General features: G+C 44.4%; 1 protein-coding gene across 1 annotated transcript in view; it reads left to right on the top strand.

Annotated features, from left to right (window-relative positions):
- SLC24A3 (solute carrier family 24 member 3) overlaps window positions 1-23,822 on the top strand; it is a 936,948-nt gene that overhangs the window by 852,832 nt on the left and 60,294 nt on the right. The window contains exons 13-15 of the mRNA XM_029593773.1: window positions 12,713-12,879; window positions 18,058-18,172; window positions 20,855-20,967. Of these exons, the coding sequence (XP_029449633.1) occupies window positions 12,713-12,879; window positions 18,058-18,172; window positions 20,855-20,967 (395 nt within the window). The remainder of the gene's footprint in view (window positions 1-12,712; window positions 12,880-18,057; window positions 18,173-20,854; window positions 20,968-23,822) is intronic.

The raw sequence follows: 23,822 nt of genomic DNA, 5'->3' as shown, positions 1-23,822 counted from the left end.
CGATGGGCCGATATCCTGAAATGTAGAAGAGAGAGAAGGGCCCACAAGGAGCGGTTGTCTTAGTTAGAGAGGACCCGGAAGGGTAGTTGGAAGCGAGATGCCCCTGAGGAGCGGGTATCTAGAGCTTCTACAGGAGCGAGGCCCTTAGAGTGGAAGCAGCATCTAAGCGTGCAGCTTAGAGCGGTCAGAGTAGCTAAAACCAAAATCTTTGCTAACTCAAGGTGGTAGCGGAAGCGGAGGCTAGATATACCTGGAGGTATTGACGTCATGCGGTGGGACCGCCCCCGAGGTTCCCGCCATGACATGTATTTGAGCGTAGGAGATGTGCGCGCTCGCACCCTAGGAGGCCACGGGAGTGAGCATGGCGGATGGGGATGCCCATGCTGATTTGGAAACGCCGAGACCCTCGGCACTTGGCACCGGAGGCAGCCATCTTGCCCAAAGAGAGTGAAAGAGGAGAAAAAGAGATAAGGCAGAGCGGTCGCAGCCGTCTACAACTGGACGCAACAGCTGGGTAACATCAAGCTAGGTTGAGAGAACATTGTCAGAGTTTCCTCACACCGAAGGACATCAAACCTTCACAAGTCTGTATTGTTCTGTTTGTACGTCTCATTCTGGATGTAAAAGTGGCCCCTAACCCCTATACTACTACCTAAACCTCACCTTGAGTTACCAGGTGGGCCTCCTATAGTAGCATAAATAGTTACTTGCTATGGTGCCACCCCCAGAGGCTTTCTCTCTCCCTTTCCCCCCACATCTCAGGCCCTTCCCCCAATCCACTCCCACATCTCAGGCCCTTCCCCAGCCTAAAAATGCCCAAAACAGAATTTGCGAAAAAATCACAATTTGCATTATGGGCATATCACATGATATTACACAGCTTAACGCTAATGAAAAAGGTGTAGTTATTTTCGACGTTAAAACTGTGCGATAACATGTGTTATGGCTTCACAAAGCCAGCCCACTTTTACAAAATTCCCACCCCCGACTCCTCCCCAATCCCTCCCCTTTTAAAAATTAGCATCGCACTATGCGTTATGGTGTTTTTCGCATGCGTTAAGGCGTTTTTCACATGCGAAACCACCATAAAGCTAGTTGATAAATGACCCTGATAGTCAGCTATATTTAAATAATGGTCCCATTGGTTATTAATCCAGTCAGTGTTTCTCTTATGAACCAAAATGTTGAATGAATTAATAACTCATATTTGTTAACTTTTCTTATGCCTGGTCCCATATTCATATAGCAATTATATGTCCTGTACTGATAAAGCATAAAAACCCATAATTATAAATCACAGGGCTGAAAGTGTTAAAACTATTAAGAAAAATGCACAGACTGTTACCCCTATTAAAAGCTTAGAAAGGAAATTTTAGAATGTATAATACTAAGTTAGACACAACAGGCATCCTCTTGGTAAAAGAAAGATAACCAGTGGACACTGATACCAAGGTAAAAATAAGGAGGATAATGTTCAAATAACTGTATACACATCCTGCGCGTGGATCTTTCCTATTTTAAAAGGCCCGGCCACGCACTTAAAGCCCCGGGACGCGTGTAAGTCCCGGGGCTTCGAGAAAGGGGAGGGGTGGGGCGGGACAGGGCTAGAGGCCCCCGGCACAGCAGCCATTTGCCACTGTGTTGGAGGATCACGTGCCGGCAGGCTGCCGGCACGTGTAACCTGCGCCTGCTTCAAGCAGGCACAAAAGGTGAGACAACTTTGGGGGGGGGTTAGCATAGGGCTGGGGGCGGGAAGGTTAGGGGAAGGGGTAGGAAGGATAGATTAGGGGGTAGGGAAGTTCCCTCCCAGGCCGCTCCTAAATTGGAGCGGCCTGGGAGGGAAAAGGGGAAGGCCGCGGGTGTCAGCGTGCGCAAGTTGCACTAATGTGCACCCCCTTGTCTGCGCCAACCCCCGATTATTATAACATTCATAGGGCTTTTATAACTTGCATAGGGCTTTTAAAATCCAGCCCTATGTTTATTTGATACATGCGGTTTATAAAAAAAACTAGGACCTGTTATAAAATTGGGCATCTATGTGTGCGCGCCGGGTAGCCCTCCCACAACCTTTTAAAATCAACCCCATAGATTATAAAATGCGCATAAATCTACCCTGGAACATTCATGCATATGTAAATATATATGCTAATTTATAAATAAGTTATCTGGATAATTCCAACTCAGCTGGATAAATCTTGAAAAGCACTACATATCCAGATAAGTAAGATAGCCGGAAACGTTTAAAATACAGCTACCTATCTGTCTATCTTACTTAGCCGGATATGTAACCATATTTGAGATTTTTCCAGATAAGTAGTTCTATTTAAGATTTATCGGCTATCTTACTTAGCTGGTTAAGTAGTACAGTACTTTTTAAGACTTTTGAAAAACGTATGCTGCTAAGTGGTGCTGAACTGCTGTATTCATGTTTTTTTTACTTTATATTTTAAATATATACTTGTGAGATTTTACACATGAAATTTAAGTAACACTTACCCTGGGCAAGTAGCTTTATATGCATGTAAGTCCGCAAATTTTCTAACACGTGAAATGCTAACAGAAATTAGAAAGGCAAATAAAAATTGGCAATACAATAAAAAGGTAAGATTTCAATTACCCCAGTTTTGATGTGGTAAATGTCTCATCAGGATATGCTAACATGGTATAGTTTCAAAATGTCATAAATGACTGCTTTACTAAGAGAGGGAGCTATTTTAGATCAATGGAAATCAGGTCAGTGTAAGGAGTAGTGATGGTGGACTGCTTAGCAATAGTGATAACCACACGATCAAATTTGACATAATCACTGGAGGAAAGATATTAAGCTACTGCAGTAGCTTTTAATTTAAAAAAGGAAGATAAGGATAAAATGAGGAGACTAGAAAAAATATTAAAAGAAATGGTTGCAAAGGTTGGAAGTTTTCAAGAGGCATGGATATTGTATAGAAATACTATTTTGGAAGCCCAGATAAAATATAAGGTCAAAGGAAGACTAAACAGCTGCCAACATGGTTAAATGGTGAAGTGAAAGAGGCAATTAAAGCCAAAAGGACATTGTTTAGAAAATGAAAAGCAGATCCAGATGAGAAAAATAGGAAAAAGCATAAGCAGTGGCAAGTTGAATGTACAACATTAATAAGACAGGCCAAGAAAGAATTTTAAATTAAATTTTGTCACTTAAGAAAAAACTAATAAAAGCTTTTTCAACTTTTTGAAGCAAGAGGACAGTGAATGAGTCATGTGGACTATTAGAAGACCAAAGGATAAAAGAAAGACATAGGGAGGATGGAGCAATAGGAGAAAAACTAAATGAATTCTATGTTTTAGTCTTTACTAAGGAGGATGTTAAAAACATAAACATATAAGAAATGCCGTACTGGCTTAGACCAAAGTTCCATCAAGTCCAGCATCTTGTCTCCAACAATGGCCATCCTGGATCCCAAAGAATAGATTCAGTCTTTCTTGCTCATGACCAAGGATAAGCAATAGCTTTCCCAAATCTAAAAGACTAGTAATAGTTATGAATTTTTCCTCCAAGACTATGTCTAAATCCTTTCTAAATCCAGCTATGTTAACTGCTTTCATTACCCACCTCTAACAACAATTTCCAATTTAGATGTGCACTGATACATTCTTTGATTTGTTTTAAATGTGCTATTGATTAACTTCATGGTCATACAATTAATGTATATATCTGTTGGTGTCAGAGATAAAACAAAACATAAACTAGTCCTAGCACTATTTGAAATGGTAAATAACTATTCCCTGTTTACCCATTCCACCCCATTCAAGATTTTATAAGCCTCTATCATATCTCCTTTCGGCCATATCTTCTCCAAGCTGAAAAGCCCTAATCTATTTAGCCTTTGTTCTTAGGGAAACTGTTCCACCCCCTTATCATTTTGTTCACTCTTCTTTGTACCTGTTCTAGTTCTGCTGTTACAAGCCAGGGAGCTTGCTTGGTATGGCAAATGACAGAGAGAGAGAATTCTGATAATAACACAATTTTATTATTATTATTATGCAAATATCTTGTTATACTAAATACTGTGGAGTAGTCAGCTCCAGACAATGTGTAATATCTGTAACTAGCTACCCAATAAAATAAGGAATTATCTCACCCAGTCAGTGACCTCTTCACTTGGCCAGAATTCCAGAGTCAGAGATGCCTTCTTCTATTTCTTAATTCTGAGAGAGAGTTTATGTTTTGTTTTCTCTCTGTCACCAACAGATGCATACATTAAGGGGCGGATTTTCAGAGCCCTGCTCGCCTAAATCCGCCTAAATCCGGGCGGATTTAGGCGAGCAGGGCCCTGCGCGCCGGTGCGCCTATGTTCAATAGGCCTACCGGCGCGCGCAGACCCCGGGACTCGCGTAAGTCCCGGGGTTTGGCGAGGGGGGCGTGTCGGGGGCGGGCCCGGTCGGCGCGGCGTTTTGGGGGCGTGTCGGCAGCGTTTTGGGGGCGGGCCCGGGGCGGTCCGGGGGCGTGGCCGCGCCCTCCGAACCCGCCCCCAGGTTGCGTCCCAGCGCGCTAGCGGCCTGCTGGCGCGCGGGGATTTACGTCTCCCTCCGGGAGGCGTAAATCCCCCGACAAAGGTAAGGGGGGGTTTAGACAGGGCCGGGCGGGTGGGTTAGGTAGGGGAAGGGAGGGGAAGGTGAGGAGAGGGCAAAAGAAAGTTCCCTCCGAGGCCGCTCCGATTTCGGAGCGGCCTCGGAGGGAACGGGGGTAGGCTGCGTGGCTCGGCGCGCACCGGCTATACAGAATCGATAGCCGTGCGCGCGCCGATCCAGGATTTTAGCGGATATGCGCGGCTACGCGCGTATCTACTAAAATCCCACGTACTTTTGCTTGCGCCTGATACGCCAGCAAAAGTACGCCAATTCGCGCGGTTTGAAAATCTACCCCTAATTGTATGACCATATATGAGGCGGGGTTTGCTCTTCATTCATTAACCATGAAAGGGGCAAACATCCATTATAGCATCTGGTATTTTTTATTTTTGAAATAAGTGCGACAAAGATGCCAGTAAAGGAAGCTCACTCTCTTCTGTATTAATAAGAGCAGGGCTTCCAAAACTGTGTGTCAGAACCACAAATGGGGTCACAAAACCTTCAGCTGGAGGTCACAAGTCAAATGGCAGTAGTCTTCAAGTGCCAGCAGCCGTAGCGTTTGTAGTGGAAGTTAGTGTAGGGCCTGTGAGCCAGCATGCCATCCTAGGTCCTGAAATGGCACTGCCCTTGCATGAGTTTCTGTGATAACAGGAAGCCCTGCACAAGGGGGAATCAGGGCTGCTGTGGGGCTTGCGAGCGTGCACTAGACCACAGGCTCCCATGCTGACTTTCATTAGCAATGCTGCTGCCACTTGCAGACCACTGTCAGCCTTGGGACCAGCCATGAGGGGAGGAGATCGCTGTGTATTCGTGGGTCAGTGGAAATCGTCACTGCTCCTCCCTTCTCACCACTGAAACTACCCCAAGAGAAAAAATGTTGCCTCTGTCATTAACCTGCCCTCTCTTCCCACTAGTTGCCATCCCCCTTTGGCCCAGGATCAAAAGGAAAATGTTGCCACTGACCCTGGCCAGGGAGATGTTTGGAGGAGGGAGGAAAGAGATTATAAGAGGGTATTGCAGGTTGGATACGTTGGAGAGAGATTGGATGTGGAGGGTGAAAGAGGGAGGAATGGCAGAAGATTAACTGGGGAATATATAAGGAGGTGGAATTAGGGGAATCAACTGGGGTGAATGTGAGAGAAGCATTGGAGGGGGAGGCGATGAGGCTGGGAGATGAGAAAGGTGCAGGCTGAGTGAGGAGGAATGCGGGATGGGGGAGGAGGAGGAGGAGATGATAGTATCAGTTGAAGATTATATGAGAGGCTTGGAGGTGAAAGAACATCGGCTGGCGGTATGTGAAAAGGGCTGGAGGGAGTGTGAGAGAGAGAGAGAGAGAGGATGGGCTGATACGTGAGGAACAGAAGCTGAGACAGAGGCTCCACTAGAGGGGGAATTTGTTAAGAGAGGAGAACCTCTGGATGGGATGGAGGTTGAGAGAGAGGATCAGCTGGAGTGTGGAGAAATGTAAAGTACTTTTTGTTGGAGAGGAATTGCACCCTTGCTAGTTTGTTTTGGTCATCCTCTAGAGTCACGTGAATTTGCAAGTGCTAAAATGGAGTCACTTTGGCTTAAAGGTTTGGAAAGCCCTGGATAAGAGCTTATGTCATGACAGAGGCATTGTCATAAGTCACTGCCTAGTGTGGCACAACCACCTATCGGTTTCTGAAATACACGATCAGAGCCAGGCTATTTGCAGAAAGAAGCAACTTTATTCCATATACCAGTGATCGCTTTACATTTGCACCTTTCACTTCCTTTCCTGAGACACCAGGATTTCTCTACACTATTTAGGTAAGCAGCTACTGGCCAGCACAAGTCCCACCATAATACCTTTTGCAGATTTCATGTCCCTAGCCGACAGCCAGGGCACCTCTGTTTCTGAGTTTGGGCGAGTCCACTTCCTCTGACTCCCCATCTGGTTCTTCTGGAAGGTAGTGTTTCTTTGCTTAATAGCCCAATGGCTTCCTACAGCAGCTTCTTTAATTAGCCCCAGCAGTGCTTCCCAGTAGCAGCTACCTTTACCCTGATTGGTTCCTTGCCTCTTGTTCTTTCTGGCTATTCCATCCCTTGAACAACTCTGATTCACTTTACATTCCCTTTTTGGAACAGTGTTCTCTATGGGACTGTCATCAGAGCTCCATCTGTCTACTAGAATCCCTAGCTGTCCTGTCCCTTCGGGATGCTTTAACATGTGTGAACTCCCTGGTTCATCAGAAGCGTGAAGTTCGGGTTGACTTGTGGTCAGGCTCTTGCACCTGCAGACATTGAGATCTCCCACGTATGACAACGTATCCATTTTGCAAGCAAGTTGTCTGTTTGTTGGTTATATATGCTATCTGTCCATTCCAGACAGCTGTATTTCTACTTTTGCAAACTTAGAAACAGGATTTTTCCCCCACCCTTTCTCGTATAAAGGCCATATACTGTGTATAGAAATTAAACTAGTCAATGTCAGTGCATTTGTGGTTTTCTGAGTGTTCAGCAGATTTATGTATTTGTTTGATAGATGTATTTTTTGCCCATCAACCATGCCTAGGCAATGTACATAAAAACTGTCAATAAATTAAAACTTAAAATAACAAACAATCATATCAAAATTAAACTTCATCAATAAACAGTCATAAAACATCATCAACAAATTACATCAAAAACAAATTCATAAAATATCGTTAGACCCACATAACATAGACTACACACATCATAAAACAGCCAAGGGAAATCATTAAGTTGACATTTAGAAAGATCTGTGTTCAGGCTTGGATTTATCAATAGGCACACCAGACCTGTGCCTAGGATGGCAAAACGTTTAGGGGGCAGCATGCCAGTTAAAGATTTGCTACCTGCCAGCTGTGCTGAATTTCATTCAGCAGAGAACAGCTTTCTGCTTCCTGTTCCAGTCCCTCCCATCCCAGTGCAGAGAACAGGAAGGGAAGGGGTGAGGCTGGAAACCAGAGAGCAAAGAAAAACTGCTCTGCCCCTCCTCTCATGTCTTGTGCAGGAATCAGGAGGAGAGGGCTGACACCAGAGCACACAGGGAGCAAAGAAAAGCCACTCTGCTCCGTAATCCAGCCCCAACCCTCCTGTTATTCAGAGAATTGAGGGGAGGAGGTGAGCCTGGAGCAGATGAGCAAAGAAGGTTATGCCTTAGACCTTCTGCTCTTTTGACACTGGGAGGGGGAGAGGGAGGGACACCACCACCAAGAGTGCCTAAGGGCAGCACAATCCTAAATCCATCACTGTGTTGATAGAGAAGCAGGTTTCACAGACTTGCTTGACCTGATTTCTGACTCAGGGCAGGAGAAGCTGATTTTGATCCTCACCTTACCTGCACTGGCCACTTTCACCTATTATTCCACCCAGGCTTCACAATAACACTTCCATATCTTTTTTAAGTTGGGGCAGCCAGAACTGCACACCATGGACTGATACAGAGGCATTATGATATACTCTGTTTTATTTTCCATTCCTTTCCTAATAATACTTAACATTCTATTTGCTTTTTTGACCACCCCCATGCACTGGGCCAAGGATTTCAAAGTATTGTCCGCAGTGATTCCAAGATCCTTTTCCTGGGTGATGTCACTTAATATGGAACCCAGCATCGTGTAACTCTAATTTAGATTATTCTTCCCTATATGCATCACTTTGCATTTCATCTGCCATTTGGTTGCACAATCCTCCAGATTCACAAAATTCTCTTGCAATTTCTTACAATCTGTTCACAACTTGGAATAATTATGTGTCATCTACAAATTGGATCACCTTTTCACTTCTTTTTCCAGATCATTTATAAATATATTAAAAAAACAGTGAACCCAGTACAGATCCCTGAAGCAGTCTACTATTTACTTTTCTCCACTGAAAAATATGACCATTCATTCCTACTCCGTGTTTTCTATTCTTTTGCTTGTTATCAGTCTACAATAGGATATTGGCTCCTGTCCCATAACTTTTTCATTTCCTGAGGAGTTTCTCATGAGGAACTTTGTCAGACGCCTTCTGAAAATCCAGATAGCTGTTTCACCTGATTCACCCTTATCAACATGTTTGTTAATCCTCTTCAAAATAATATCTAGTAAATTTGTAAGGCAATGTTTGCCTTTGTGAAGTCCATGTTGGCTTTGCCCCGTTGGGTCTGTGTCTATCTGCATAGCTGCTAATTCTGTTCTCATGAATAACTTCTACTATTTTGCCAGGCACCGACATCAAGCTCATCAGGCTGTGCTTTTCCAGATCGCCCCTGGAGCCCATTTTAAAAATGGGCGTTCTGTTTGCCATTACCCAGTCCTCAGGAGATTACTGGTAATAACTCTGCAATTTCATTTTTTTTAGTTCTCTCGGACAGTACTAAGACTAGTGGACGCTCCATGAAACTAACAGGCAGCAAGTTTAAAACAAATTCGAGAAAGTATTTTTTTTTCTAACAATGCACAATCACACTGTGGAATTTGTTGCCGGGGGATGCGGTCAAGGCAAGGGCAGAAGCCGCCCCACCTTGCTTTTCCTTTGCGTGTCTGGATCTGGCCCTTGGAGGAAGGGTTTTGGGGGAGGCTTTTTTTTTTACACACACTGCAGTGGCAGCATTACCCAGAGATGTGGTCAGCAAGGCTGCCGGGGTTACTCCGGCCCTGCCAGCAAGGAAAGAGCTGGGCAGACCCACAGGTCAAAACCACCATGGGTGGGGAGGGCAGGTCATGCCAGCGAGAGAGGAGCCAGCTGGGTCGCTTTACATGCTGTTGTTTATTTTTACGTATTTTAATGTTTCTAATTCTATACTTATTCTCTGCTGATATCTTTTAGGATTGGCAGAATAGAAATATTTTCTAAATAAATAAATAAAAAATAAAGAAGAACTGGCCGGACCCACCAGATATGGGAGGGTTGGTGCGTGAATAAGAGGAGGGGAAGGGAAGGGAAAGAAAGAGATGAGGGAGGAAGGGGGGGGGTGTGAGTTAAATGAAAGGAGGAGAAGGGAGAGAAATAAAAGTGAAGAAAAAGTAAGGAAGAAAGGGGTGAGTGAGAAGGAAGGGAGGGGAAGGAGGGAATGGAAGGGATGGATGAGAGAGGGAAGGAAAAGACTGGGAGGGAAAGGAGTGAATGAGATGAGGAGGGAAGGGAAAGGAGGGGATAAAAGTGAGTGAGAGGGAAGGGAGAGGCTGAGGGGGTGAGTGAAGAGAAGGGCGGAAATAAGAGGGAAAGGTGGGGAATGAGGTGAGAGGGAGAGAAGGGAATGGGAAGGGTGAGTGAGAGGGAATTAGAGGGGAGGGACTGAGAGGGGTATATGAAGGGAGGGGAGGGAATGAGAGAGGGAAGAGAAGGGGGTGCACCACACAATCATCTATAACTACCTACCTACCTCGGGGGGGAGGTGCATGCAGGGAAGCAGGGTTGTGGCAGGGCTGACAACTTCAGAGATACAACATCCAGAAATATTACTGCCACTTAATCAGTCGTATCACCAGGAACCCTGTCCCCTCCCTTCCCTGCCATTTCAAATCATCCAAAGGGCCAGACTTCCTGCTCCCTCCCCAGAAAACTCTGAGAGGGAGCTGCCCTCCCCCTGGTCCTCTTGATGATTTGAAATGTCCAATGTGGCCTTTCCCTTTGAAAAATGTAGGGACCCCCTGAGTCAAAGTGTCTAGCATAGCTGGGATAAAAAGAAGCTTTGGACAAGTTCCTGGAGGAAAACTCTATAAATCATTATTAGCCAAGCAGACGTGTGCTAGCCACTGCCTGTCCCTGGGAGTGAGCAACAAGGAATGGATCTGCTAGGGACTTGTGGCATGGATTGGCCACTGTCAGCGATAGGATTGTGGGCTCGATGGACCTTCGGTCGGACTCAGCAGGGCGTATCCTAAGTTCTTCTGTTCTGCCTGGCCAAGGAAATCCCAACAGTATCTCAACCCCTGTTATTCTTTATCATATAATGTATGTATTTGTTTTTATTTATTTATTTATTTATTGGTTTTTGTATACCGTTGTTTGGTGTAGCCATTACAACGGTTAACAAAGCATGAGAAAAGCAATTTCTAAACACAAATAAGTACTATGCATGGCAAAAAAAAAAAAAAGATGCTTGGATCTTTTATTTCCAAATCTGCGCTGGGAGGTCAGGTTGTATGCGCTCTCCAGATCAGCCAGCCTACATAACCAGGTGGGGAAATTCCCCTCAGAGTAGTAAATGAAGGCTTGCAGCCCTGGTTCCAACTGAGCTGGAAGGTACAAAGGAACAGGCAGAGAAATCCCCCAGCAAACAAGCCAAGGAAGCTATAGGATACTTGTAACCTGTTCATGATCAGAACAGGTTACATTTAAGAATTATCCAAGATTTGGAAATTACTATTTAGATGCAGTTCTGTCCACACTTTATATACTTTATTGGAATTTATTACCGCTTGCAGTACTTTAACATGTCCAGCAGATGTCAGCCAATTAACAGTTTTGTACCAAACATGGCACCGGTGCATCACTGCAGCAGCTTACTTAAGTGTTGTTATTACAGTTCCTATGTGGTGCGACCATGTTGCTTCATGCCAAAAGGTAGCGACTGAAGTAGTCCAGACTTGCGCTGGGAGTAAAATCTGATCGCCTTGGCCTGTCCCTTACGATAGGAAGCTATAGGGTTACCCTGTTTCTGTTTTAAACAGCTTGAGCTCCAGAATAGTTGGATTTAAGAGTTAAAATCATTTGTGTCAAGTATCCTAAAGCTTCCTTGGCTTGTTTGCTGGAGGGGGGGGGGGGGGGGGTGTTTCTCTGCCTGTTCCTTTGTACCTTCCAGCTCAGTTGGAACCAGGGCTTCAAGCCTTCATTTACTACTCTGAGGGGGATTTCCCCACCTGGTTATGTAGGCTGGCTGATCTGGAGAGAGCAGACAACCTGACCTGGCAGTAGAACCCAGATCACCCTGCATGGCAGTGGCACAGCACTGCCACCGAGCTATTCTTATGATGCAAATACATTTATTTTGCATATTCCTTTTGCATAAAAATCTGTGCATCTTTTCAGTGGTTGGCATCATAGAGAATGTCTATTTATGAAGGTGTAGAAAAAAAAAAAAGATAGAATCTCCCCTGCCCTGCTTGTGGTTTTCTGTTTTTTTCTAACAATAAGCATTTACATGTTATTCAAAACGTTTTGGCATTATTGCTAATGAGATTAAAATAATTGTTCAAATATGCTTCCTGCGGGGCATTGCCTTGCAGTCCTAGCTGCCAGCAGTCTTACACAGGGCTGGTTCTCACTGCCTACCCTGTCCAAATATGCATGGAGGCCAGTTGTCAGCTGTTAAATTCTATGTGTGTCATCTCCAGTCCCAGCCAATCTGAGGAACTGAACAATGAACTTTCTACATGGCAGTGTGCAGCATTGCCACAGAGCCCCCAGACTGGCCCCGGATGCTTCTCATTTATCCAGAATATGAAATTATTCCTTCCAATGCAGAACAGCATCCAAACAGAAAAAAAAGTATAGGCTTGATATTTTATTCCCATCCTCGGTTCTGAGGTGAGTGCAGCACTCCCATGATGAGGTCCGGGCATTAGCTGCACGAGTGCCCTGACGAGGCTCGGAAGGGGAGAAACAGCAATTGCTCACCATTGCGTGATGAATAATTTGTCCCCTCGCGCACCCACCATTCTCTCTCCCAGACCTCAGCGCAGTATTCCTAGCCTCTTGCAGATCAGAAACGAAAGACCCGACCTTAAACCTCTGAACCAGTCATGGCTCTGTTACTAGTGATTATTATATATTTTGAAAGAATATAGAAAACCCACGCATATATATTGTTATGTATACTTTTGCACCAATCACATTTTTTCTGCTATAGTAGCATGACCTCACACAGGTTTTATTTGTCCATCCTTGTTTTTTACATTGTATCTCATCCCCCACTGTGATTCTAATTTTCTTACTTGAAAAAATGCAATCATACAAAGGTTTTCAGATGAGAGTTTAGGATAAAAATATGTCCTGGTCAGCAAGGGACCATCAGAGTACCTTTTTCTGTAGACAGAGTCAGAGAATTAGGTTTGCATGTAGACCTCCAAAAGGCACTGTCAGAGCAGGCAAGCAAGGAATCTGTCTTTGTCTCTTCTCCTTACAGCTGGCAAAGGCGACGTAGCCAAATGGGTATTCACATGGCCACTGTGTCTGCTCATGTACTTCACTGTGCCCAACTGCAGCAAGCCCCGCTGGCAAAAGTGGTTCCTGGTGACATTCGCAACGTCCTCCCTCTGGATTGCAGCTTTCTCTTACGTCATGGTGTGGATGGTGGGTTTCTGCAAAGGTGGCCGCAGTGATTGTGTAGATACAGAAATGTGTGTGTTCCTCTCTCTTTAAGTATTTTTGTCTTTCTATTTGTCTCACTTTAGCTTTCTTTTTCTCTGTCTGTCTCTAACTAAACTAATCCAAGGGACAAAGTAAAACTCTGAAATAACCCCAGTGCATAGTGCAGTAAAATAAGAGTTCCACTTGACAGCCTGAAGTCGGTAGCAGGTATGTGCTGAGGATTCTGGTAGCCACACACCATAGCACAAAAATTGCCGTGGGGGGTTAGCTGAGCCCAGATCTGACCACAGAGGCTTGTGTGGTTTTGGCCCAGATATTTTGCTGATAGTTTTACTTTCTCTCTCTCTGGACCCTTACCGTGCTGCCGCTGCTGAGACTGGGACTTTGGAGACGAATATGTAAACAGACTAAAATGTAATCAAGAGTTTTTAATTCAGCTAAACTCCAGCGGAAATGGCACCTGCAAAAAATGTGATACCACAACTCATCCTAAAGCAGGGATATGACACTGAAGCTGATTGTAAATTACGGTGTAGCACTGCAGCACACCATGAAAAAGGAATTTGACACTGCATCTCACTCCAAAGCAGGACTGACAGCTCAAATGTCAGGATTACCAGAATAACCCTATTCTTATGTAAATGTGATGCACCAGGGAGTAGTGTGTGTCTCATGAATATTTATGGCTGGAATCATCTATCAGGCCCTGCATGAAGCTCCTCAGGGCTGGAGTCCATCCCATCAAGCAGGAGCCCACCTGCTACACAGCTTCTCTGCTGAGCATATTTCTCTTTTGTTTCCCCAGTTACCAGCAAGGCTGGATTTACGTAGATCACAATGATATTCAGCCTTTATCCGGCTAGATTCTAGCCAGCTAATAAGTTAGGGAGCTAGAATTTAGCCGAATAAGTCGGGAGCGTTCCGGGGCTGTAACTGGGAGGAGTTGAGTTAGCCATCTAAGTTAACCGGCTAACTCTGATATTCCATGTTAGCCGTTCAATGAAGCCGGCCAAATCTGGTCAGGTCAAAGAGTTGCCCTAAAGTTATCCAGCTATAGTTAGCCGGATAACTACTTAAGCTGGTCTGCTATATTCAGTTGTGCAGCTGCCCTACTGAATATGTCTCCAAAGTTAGCCGGATAAATTTATCCGGCTAACTTTGCTATGCAGACTGTGTCTGAATATAGACCTCAATCATTATGTTCCATTGGCAGTTTTCCTGTGATTCCTTTTTGAAGTGCACGAATGCTAAAAAAAAAAAAAAAAAAGTGCTAAAACATGAAGGATTAACCAAAGGCATTCTGCGCATTCACAAGCTAAAATTCCATAGAGCACTTTGGAAGTTTTAAACAACCACTTGACCTTATTTGAATTTATACTGAATCATATTAGAAAAGAACACATGCATGTATTCTGAATCACTCATCATTTCATGTTATTTCTTTTTTATTTTCTGCTTATGTCTTCTTTGTTATTTGGCCTGGTAGTTCCTCCTATCTCCTTCCAGCCATCAGAATCAGGGCTGGGTTTCTGGTCCCCATCAGCCTTCATTTGCTACTATCCAGGGATTTTTCCCCTGTTGTAATAGACCCATCCTCCCACTGGTCCTGTGGCTGGGAGCTGTGTCCTGGGGGCTACTTCCAGAGCTGGGTATCAGGGATTCTAAATCTGACCATCAAGTGTTGGTCTTAACAATGACCATGCCTCCCCCCTCCCAGCCCATCCAGGAACGGCAGAAAACATTTCACCTTATTGCTCTACTTGATGAAGTGAAGAGTTCTAATAGTAATAATGGTCTTGGAGGAGACTGGGGCTCTTTGAAGGCTGTGGTACCTTTTTAAAGGAAGAGTGGGAAATGTAGCAAAGATGATGCGCTTAAGCTTTCGAGAACTCACCAGATTTATTAAAGTTTTTCTCCCGTTTTGTGTAGACAACTACCCTGGCTCCATTCATGTTGTCTCCCTTGTCACTTGCTAAACTTGTTCCGTGATCTCACTGTTCTTTTCTGAGAGTATGATTCAGTATGGATTCTTATGCTATATATAGAAACTACACGGTGGCTCTGTCTATGTATTGAATAGTTTTACAAAGATTTCGGATAGACATAGATAGATGTGTTTAGTGCTTTAGCAGGTCGTGTAATCGTAGGAAGTATTTTGCTGCGGTTAGTAATTAGCTCCATGTACTATACTTTTCATAGAACAAGTAGAAGTACACATAGCAACACAAAAACATAATGACAGGAAAAAAATATTACAGCCTATCTAGTCTGCCCTTCCACACCAACTTCTCAGCTCTACAATCCCTACCAGTCCCTTAGAGATCCTCTATGTTTATCCCCTGCTTTCTTGAATTCAGATACTGTCCTTGTCTCTATCAACTATACGGGAAAGCTATTTCCTGCTACTCCCTCTGCACAGGTAGATTACTCCTGATTCTAGCCCCTTCCACCCTCATCCCATGATTGCTCATTCTAGAGCCTCCTTTCCTTTGAAAAAGGCTCCACCTCCTCTGCATAGAAACAGAGGTTTTTAAATGTCTCTATCATATCTCCCATATCCCACCTTTCTTCTGGTCACCCTCTGGACCAGCTACGACTGGTAGGGATGTGAATCGTTTTAGGACGATTAAAATTATCGTCCGATAATTTTAATATCGTCTTAAACCGTTATGGAACACAATACAATACAGATTCTAACGATTTATCGTTATAAATCGTTAGAATCGTGAGCCGGCACACTAAAACCCCCTAAAACCCACCCCCGACCCTTTAAATTAAATCCCCCACCCTCCCGAACCCCCCCCAAATAACTTAAATAACCTGCGGGTCCAGCGGCGGTCCGGAACGGCAGCGGTCCGGAACGGGCTCCTGCTCTGAAACTTGTCGTCTTCAGCCGGCGCCATTTTCCAAAATGGCGCCGAAAAATGGCGGCGGCCATAGACGAAAAAGATTGGACGGCAGGAGGTCCTTCCGGACCCCCGCTGGACTTTTGGCAAGTCTCGTGGGGGTCAGGAGGCCCCCCACAAGCTGGCCAAAAGTTCCTGGAGGTCCAGCGGGGGTCAGGGAGCGATTTCCCGCCGCGAATCGTTTTCATACGGAAAATGGCGCCGGCAGGAGATCGACTGCAGGAGGTCGTTCAGCGAGGGTTCCGGCGCCTCGCTGAACAACCTCCTGCAGTCGATCTCCTGCCGGCGCCATTTTCCATACGGAAAATGGCGCCGGCCATACGCGTATGGCCGGCGCCATTTTCCGTACGAAAACGATTCGCGGCGGGAAATCGCTCCCTGACCCCCGCTGGACCTCCAGGAACTTTTGGCCAGCTTGTGGGGGGCCTCCTGACCCCCACGAGACTTGCCAAAAGTCCAGCGGGGGTCCGGAAGGACCTCCTGCCGTCCAATCTTTTTCGTCTATGGCCGCCGCCATTTTTCGGCGCCATTTTGGAAAATGGCGCCGGCTGAAGACGACAAGATTCAGAGCAGGAGCCCGTTCCGGACCGCTGCCGTTCCGGACCGCCGCTGGACCCGCAGGTTATTTAAGTTATTTGGGGGGGTTCGGGAGGGTGGGGGATTTAATTTAAAGGGGCGGGGGTGGGTTTTTAGGGGGTTTTAATGTGCCGGTTTTTCGATTTTTTGATTTTTCGATTTTTCACGATTTTTAACGATTTTTCACGATATTTTACCCCCCCAAACGGCAACAATACGATTCCCTCCCCCTCCCAGCCGAAATCGATCGTTAAGACGATCGAGGACACGATTCACATCCCTAACGACTGGTTTATATCCTTTTGAAGATGCAGTCTCCAGGATTGTGCACAGTTTTCCAAATTAGGTCTCACCAGGGATTTATACTGGGGCAGTATCATCCCTTTTTTTTTTTCCTGTCCCTTCCTCTCCCTATGCCCCCAAGCATCTTTCTGAATTTTGCAGTCACCTTTTCCACCTGTTTGGCCACCTTAAGGTCATTAGATACAATCACCCTGAGATCCTGCTCTTTAGTACTTAGAAGAATTTCACCCCCTATACTCAGCCTCAAACTTGGTTTTTTTGCAGCCGTAATGCATTACTCTGCATTTTTTTAGCATTAAACTTTAGCTGTCAGACCCTAGACCATTCCTCGAGCTTCACTAGATCTCGCTTCATGTTTTTCACTCCTTCCTGGCTGTACACTGTGTTACAGATTTTGGTGTCTTCGGTAAAAGGACAAACCTCCAATAATCCTTCTTCAAGGTCTCTCACAAAAATTTTGAAAAGAGCCATAGATGCAGTGAGAGTGATACCAGGCCTGGCTTGCATTGTAAAGGTGACTTGAAGCCAGTTAGTCCTGCCGAGGTCCATAACTCAAAAGCTTTATCTGAGTAACTTTTGAAGTTACCCAGACAAAAACCAAGAATTCAAAATCACCACCCCACCTCAGCTAAATTTCTTCCAGGTAACTTTTTATCTGGACAGACTTTAGCCAGATAAAAGGAGACAGTAATGGGGGAGCTGCTGGGGTGTAGCTAAGCTTTAACTGGTGAGTACTGATTTCCAGCACTCACCGACTAAAGTTAGCTGGATAAGTCTGGTCGGAAGAATTACTGTCCTAAAATTACCTGAGTAACTTTACCAGTATAACTTTAGCCAGGTATGTCCCATTGAATACTCAGGTAATGTTACCAGAGCACTTTCCTGCTCACTGGCCGGCTGAATATGAAGCTCTCTCTCTATACACACACACACACACACACACATACACACAGATAGATAGATATATATACTGTATATATTATACTCACAGCACACACCTTCCCTCACCTTTTTGCCCAAAAGACTGGAAACATGGAATAACATTGTGGATCTCAAGACATGGTGTGGTGTTTTTCCTCCCTGGATAATCTCGAAATCTTTTCTTTGGAATACATGTTTTTTAATGGTGTGTGCCATTATGTATTGTCATATTTTGCATTGTCTTGCATGGCAGCTGCACTCTAGTACTCCCATCTTTGCTTGAGCATCTTCAGTAGGTTTAGATTTCCATTTTGACAGGAAACAGCTGAACCTCCCTTCAAAACCACCTTTTTTTGGTTTGTGTCTGTCTCTATCCTTGCAGCTTTGTGAGCTGGCTCTTCTATGGAGATGCCTTCAGCTCGGCTTTTACACATCTGGATGTCTTTTTTTTTAGGTTACCATAATTGGTTATACACTGGGTATTCCAGATGTGATCATGGGCATCACGTTCCTTGCAGCTGGAACCAGCGTACCCGATTGCATGGCTAGCCTCATCGTGGCAAGACAAGGTAGGCTTTTCTCTGCAAGCTTGCAGCATGGTTATTGCATATCAGTTTCAGACAAACTTCTATTTCATTCAAACTTACTGAACATCGAAGGAAAAATATGCACGTTTCAACATTGGCGCCATGAGTTTGAAAGCACATACTGCTTTAAAGAAAGACTAAGGAATCACTTGTTTAACACGCCTTATTGTTGCATGCTCTTTACCAAAGAACGTAAAGCCTTTAGTGAATAGCACATATAAAACATGTTTTAGCATAACTAGTAACGCATCTATGTTCCTGCCATTGGTAGTGCCAGCCTGTCTGTCTCCTTTGCTCCCACAGTGCACCTGATGGCTTCTCCACAGCCCAAATCTGCCCCCATTCGGGTGAATAAGAAGTCCATTATGGTCTAAGGGCTCTCCCTCTCCCCTCACCACCTTCACAAGCTGCCACAGGATTTCAAGCCCCAATGTCCACCATTCCAAACCACCCCAGGTCCCCAACCCCCATCTACCCCATTCAATACCACAGAAAACGGGGCAGGAGAAATCCCCATTCCTTGCTCTGATGCTGATAACGGTGCCAGCTGATCCGATGCTGTCCTTTGGCCTTCACGTGCATGGGGCAAAGGAAAGGCTCAAGGGAGCCAGTGCCATTTTCAGTATCAAAGTGACTGGGGCAGGAGGGAGAGGGGGGGGGGGAATCTCTCCTGCCCCAACATATTTTCTGTAGCATCAGATGGGGTAGGTGGGTGTAGAGGGGAGACCTGGGGCTGTGAGGGGGCACATCAGCGTTTGCATCCCCTTTTCGGTTCTTAGGGAAGGGGGTACTCTAGCCAGAAGATGTGGGGTGTGCAGGCGGAGGGTTGCTTAAGCCTGCAGCGATCCCTTTAACTCATCCACCTGGGAAGGGGAGGGAATCAGACCATGGAGGATTTATCTGGTGCACTGGGGAGGATGGGGGTCAGGGCCAAGACATCCTCATCTCTTGAGGGGGAGGCTAAAGGGCAGAAAAGGGGTGAAAAGGAGTGAATACGGGGGGGGGGGGAGGGGGGAGGCATAGTGCCCACAGACATTTGCACCGGATTTTCCTGTGGGTACTTTGGCAATAATCCGCCGCACAAGTGGGTGACATCATCTGACAGCGGCGAGCCAGAAAAAGCTCTCTCAGAGCTCAGAAAACGGAGAAGGTTTTTCTAAGCATGCATGGGATTTCCCATGCAGGCATCACGGCGAAAGTGTCCTCAGTCTTTTTCCTTTCGCTAGCACGAAAGGATGTGTTTTTGCTGTCTCTCTACTAGCCACTTGCCCAGCTTGGCTGATTATTGTCCTGCTTGTCCACGGAGACATTAAAGTTGCTTACCTGTAACAGGTGTTTTCTCCGCAGACAACAAGACAACTCGGCTATAAGGTCCCACCCTCATTCTCTGTAGAGCTGAAGGGTAGCTTTCAATAAAGGCTGAGGATATGCGTGTGGCGGCGGCACGTGCAGAAAATACTTTTTGGGTTTTTTCTGAGCTCCAAGAGGGAATTTCTGTCTCGACACAGTCGGAAGACGTCACCCCACTTGTTTGGCTGATTTGTCCTGCTGTCTATGGAGAACATTGTAAGCAACTTTGCTTTACACTCTTATCCACTTTATTCTCCGAAAAGGAGACCCAAGGCAGTTGAATTGAAAATGCAATCTATGGACATTATTTATTTCCCTTCCCTGAGCTCCTCTAAACATGGTGTTGTGGGAAACCACTCATGCTTTTAGCCACACTGAAGGAGGAAATTTCCAGATGGACGGTTTATGTGGCTAAATCGCTTTGTTCCTGCAGAAATGGCTTTGTAGATTGGCCTCCCCATGCGCAATTTACTTTTAATTCTTTCCAAATATATTTATAATCACTGAAAATGGCACCATTCTGCTCTTTTTAGCTCCATCGCCAGTATTTATTATTTCCACTTAATAGGTGCCAGCTGCTACTTAGCTAGTAGTTTCATTGTTTTCCGGTACTCAAAGGGGTGCTCAGTCTGCTTATGTTTTTTTTCTTCCTGCTCTTGGTCTTGCTTTTTCTTCCCCCTCTGCCATCTTTCTGAAATCACCAAGGCTGTTTATGTAACTGAAATGTGCTTCACAGACACGAGTGAATCTATGTGTCTAAACGGCATTGGGGAGGTGCCACATTTAGTGGCATTTATCAGGCAACTAAATGCCAAGTTTTGAATATTCCAGCCACTTCTCCAGCTAAAGTTTAGTTGGATATCTCATTATTTAGCTGGATAATGAAGGGGTGTTCGGAACAGGGTTAAGTTAGTCAGATAAAGTTAGCCAACTAACTCCGATATTCAGAGTTAACCATATAACCTATCTGGCTAACTTTGCTCATGCTGTAGAGTAAGTCCTAAAGTTAGCCAGATAGTCAGCTATTTTCAATCATGCAGCTGGAAAAGTTTATCTAGCTAACTTTTCAAGCCAACCAGTAGTTAAATGTTATGCCCTGGGAGTTTATTTGAATGTAAGTACATTATATTATTATTACTTCTAAGGTATATACTGCCCAAGGGTCATACATTTGTCAATGTTTTGCAGCAAAGATGAATATGAAACCCTAGTGAACACAGGTAGAGTTCTTATCAGTAAAGCACTGTATCTCATTTCTTATAACTGAGAGGAATGTGTGGAGCTGAAGTCTGACCGTGCGTTCATGCTTTGCAGGCATGGGGGATATGGCAGTGTCAAACTCCATCGGAAGCAACGTGTTTGACATTCTGATTGGGCTGGGCCTTCCGTGGACACTGAAGACCCTGGCAGTGGATTACGGGACTTACGTAAGTCCTGTTCTTGGCGTGTGCCATACAGCACAATCAAATTAATTACGTACTGTCGTTCAATATCATTTAACGCTTTGTTTCAAAGGCGGCAGTCATCCATCATGGTAAGGAAGGGCATAACGTGTATAATCTCTGAAAGCAAAAGACCTGGAAGAAGTATGAAGAAGAGATGAAATTAAGTATCCCCAAAACTGCTGCATCCAAGCTATTCTCTAAAATACAATCCCCTCGCTCCTCAAAAAAAAGGAGCCAGAAAAAGTCTGACTCAATGTTGGATAAACGTTCTAGGTGTCTATCACAGCAAAGGAATTCTCAAGTGGCCCTGCCAGTGAATTACAGGTATTTTTTTTTCTTTAAGCATTGCTGTTTCACAAGATCTCATTTGCCTATTACCATAGCAGGGAACATTCTGGGATTTAACTGAAATTCCTGGGCTCCGGAGACATACCTGAAGTCACCAGGAAGAACTGTATTTTCTGAAAGAGAATATTAATGAATTAATCAATGGGGGACTGGAAGAGAGGAGATTGGGAAGACAGAAAGTCTGTACAGACCTGCACCCCCCCCCCCCCCCGCAACACACACACAATTACATACTAGTCTACACAAATCTCAGGGACCCCGATGTAATAAGATGTGCTACACTATGTGCACATGTCGGTGCTTGGTTCTTATACACAGAACTTTACTCATGACGTAGCGAGGTGTTTTGCACACAGAAGGTGTGCCCATAGCTTCGCGTGCCTCCATGCAAATCCCTTGTTAATCAAGTCATTAGCTATTACTTCCCAGTGCAGAGAGGTGCGTAGGCTTAACTCGTGTTTTCTTTAACGCTGGAAATCGAACTCATGCTCAGAGGTGGATTTAAGATTCTGGGGCTGGACCTGGAGTCCGTGGTGCCGGGGTCCTGTATTTGGGATTAATGCACATAAGATATGATATACGCAGGTTTTCTGCGCACATCCTATGAGCACGGATTTTATACTCTTAACTCGTGCTTTGTGTGTACAATTTATGAGCATATGTTATGCCAACTCGTGTTTTGTGCGCACAGCTTTTATATGCACAAATCAGAGTAATGCTTCGAATATGTTTCGTGGGCATTAACTATAATTTATGCATGTAAAACATGGTTGGTAAGCAGAAACCATGATTTGTGAGCATAAATTATGTTTTATAAGCAGAAACCATGATTTCTGTGCTGTAAATATGAATTATGTGCGCTATTCTTTTTTTTTTTACTAAATGATTAGGTTTACGTGCTTTTTTTACTTACTGCATCAAGAAACAACTTTTATAGCCAGCATGTAAGAAAATATGTGCTGAAATATAGTGCACATTTTTTCACTCCTTTCTTATTATATTGGGCCTAGGGTGAGCAGAACTCAATCATTCCCATTGTCTATATTTCTGAATAAAACAGCAATACTAGCTAAGTCTTCAGTACATCAGCGTTCCTATTTCTCAGCTGTTTTGCTTCATTTTTTGAGGTCTTATTAGATCTTCTTTCTAAATTATTCATTTTTTGTTAGTAAACAACAGCCATACAGGAAGGACAATTTTCAGAGGACACATATGTGAGACACTGCTACTAGATTCAGCACTACATTTCCAGGGACACCAAAATCAAGAACAAACTTATAAAGTTGCCTAGAAAAGAAAAGTGAGTCCCTGGGAGTAGCTCAGGAAGAAAGAGGGACATAACTCCAACCCCCAACTAATGCCTACACCCACAGACATAGAAAAGGCTGGGAGGGACAGCCAGAGGAGCTCAGATGGAGGTTCAGGAGGAGGTATTCATGACTCTCAAAAGGAACCACAAATATCAAATTGAATGAATGAGAGTCTTTTATATAATTTACACAATATAAATCTTCATTTATTAACCAACACTATTCCACATAAAAAAAACCCCACACATTCACACCTCATTCATACCCTAAAATCACCATACATATGGAAAAATACATATACAATATGTCTCAACACTAATAAATATGTGTATTTATTAGTGTTGAGACATATACAATAGTGTTGAGACATATTGTATATGAATTTTTCCATATGTATGGTGATTTTAAGGTATGAATGAGGTGTGAATGTGTTTTAAAACACATAAAGAATTTTTTAAACAAATGTTTGTATAAAGGAGGAAAAAGACTTCAGAAAGCCACAGAACAGCAAATTGCCACAGCAGTTGGGCTTCTTAATCACCAGTCAAAAAATCTTTTATTGTGACCACATACATGTGTCTACAAAAATGTGAAATATATGTGAAAAAAAAAATCTTGATGTGATCAACTCATCTACTCATTGTTTGACCAGATCCTCTATAAAGATTATTCCGGGAACCCGCTGTTAAGATATTAATACTCATTCACATTTTGCCTGCATAGGATTCTGATGGCATTCCGCAAAGCATAACTGGTTTGAGTGGCTAGGTAGGAGGAGCTTCTTGAACCTTCACACATTCACTTCAGGAATGAAATGCATAAATTACAATGAAAAAAATGAGAGCTGAGGTTTTGGACTTGAGTTTCCTCCTACTCCTTTGGACTGGGGAACTCATTTGGAACTGGTCTCCTTTGAGCATCATGAGCCTTCATTTGCAACTACCTGTTAGGGGTTCCTTTTTACATATCCCCCTTCCCCCCCCCCCCCCCCCCCCCACCCCAACTCACCCAGCCCAGCATTCACAGTGACTGTCTGAGGCCAGGGGCCACAGATTCCTCTAGAGCAATGGTTCCCAAACCTGTCCTGGAGGACCCCCAAGCAGTCAGGTTTTCAGGATATCCAGAATGAATATGCATGAGATAAATGTGCATGCACAGCCTTTATAGTATGTGAATTTT

This window comes from Rhinatrema bivittatum, chromosome 3, assembly GCF_901001135.1.
Source record: "Rhinatrema bivittatum chromosome 3, aRhiBiv1.1, whole genome shotgun sequence".
Taxonomy (NCBI): Eukaryota; Metazoa; Chordata; class Amphibia; order Gymnophiona; family Rhinatrematidae; genus Rhinatrema; species Rhinatrema bivittatum.
Note: the sequence above shows the minus strand (reverse complement) of the source record. Positions and strands in the feature narration are given on the sequence as shown.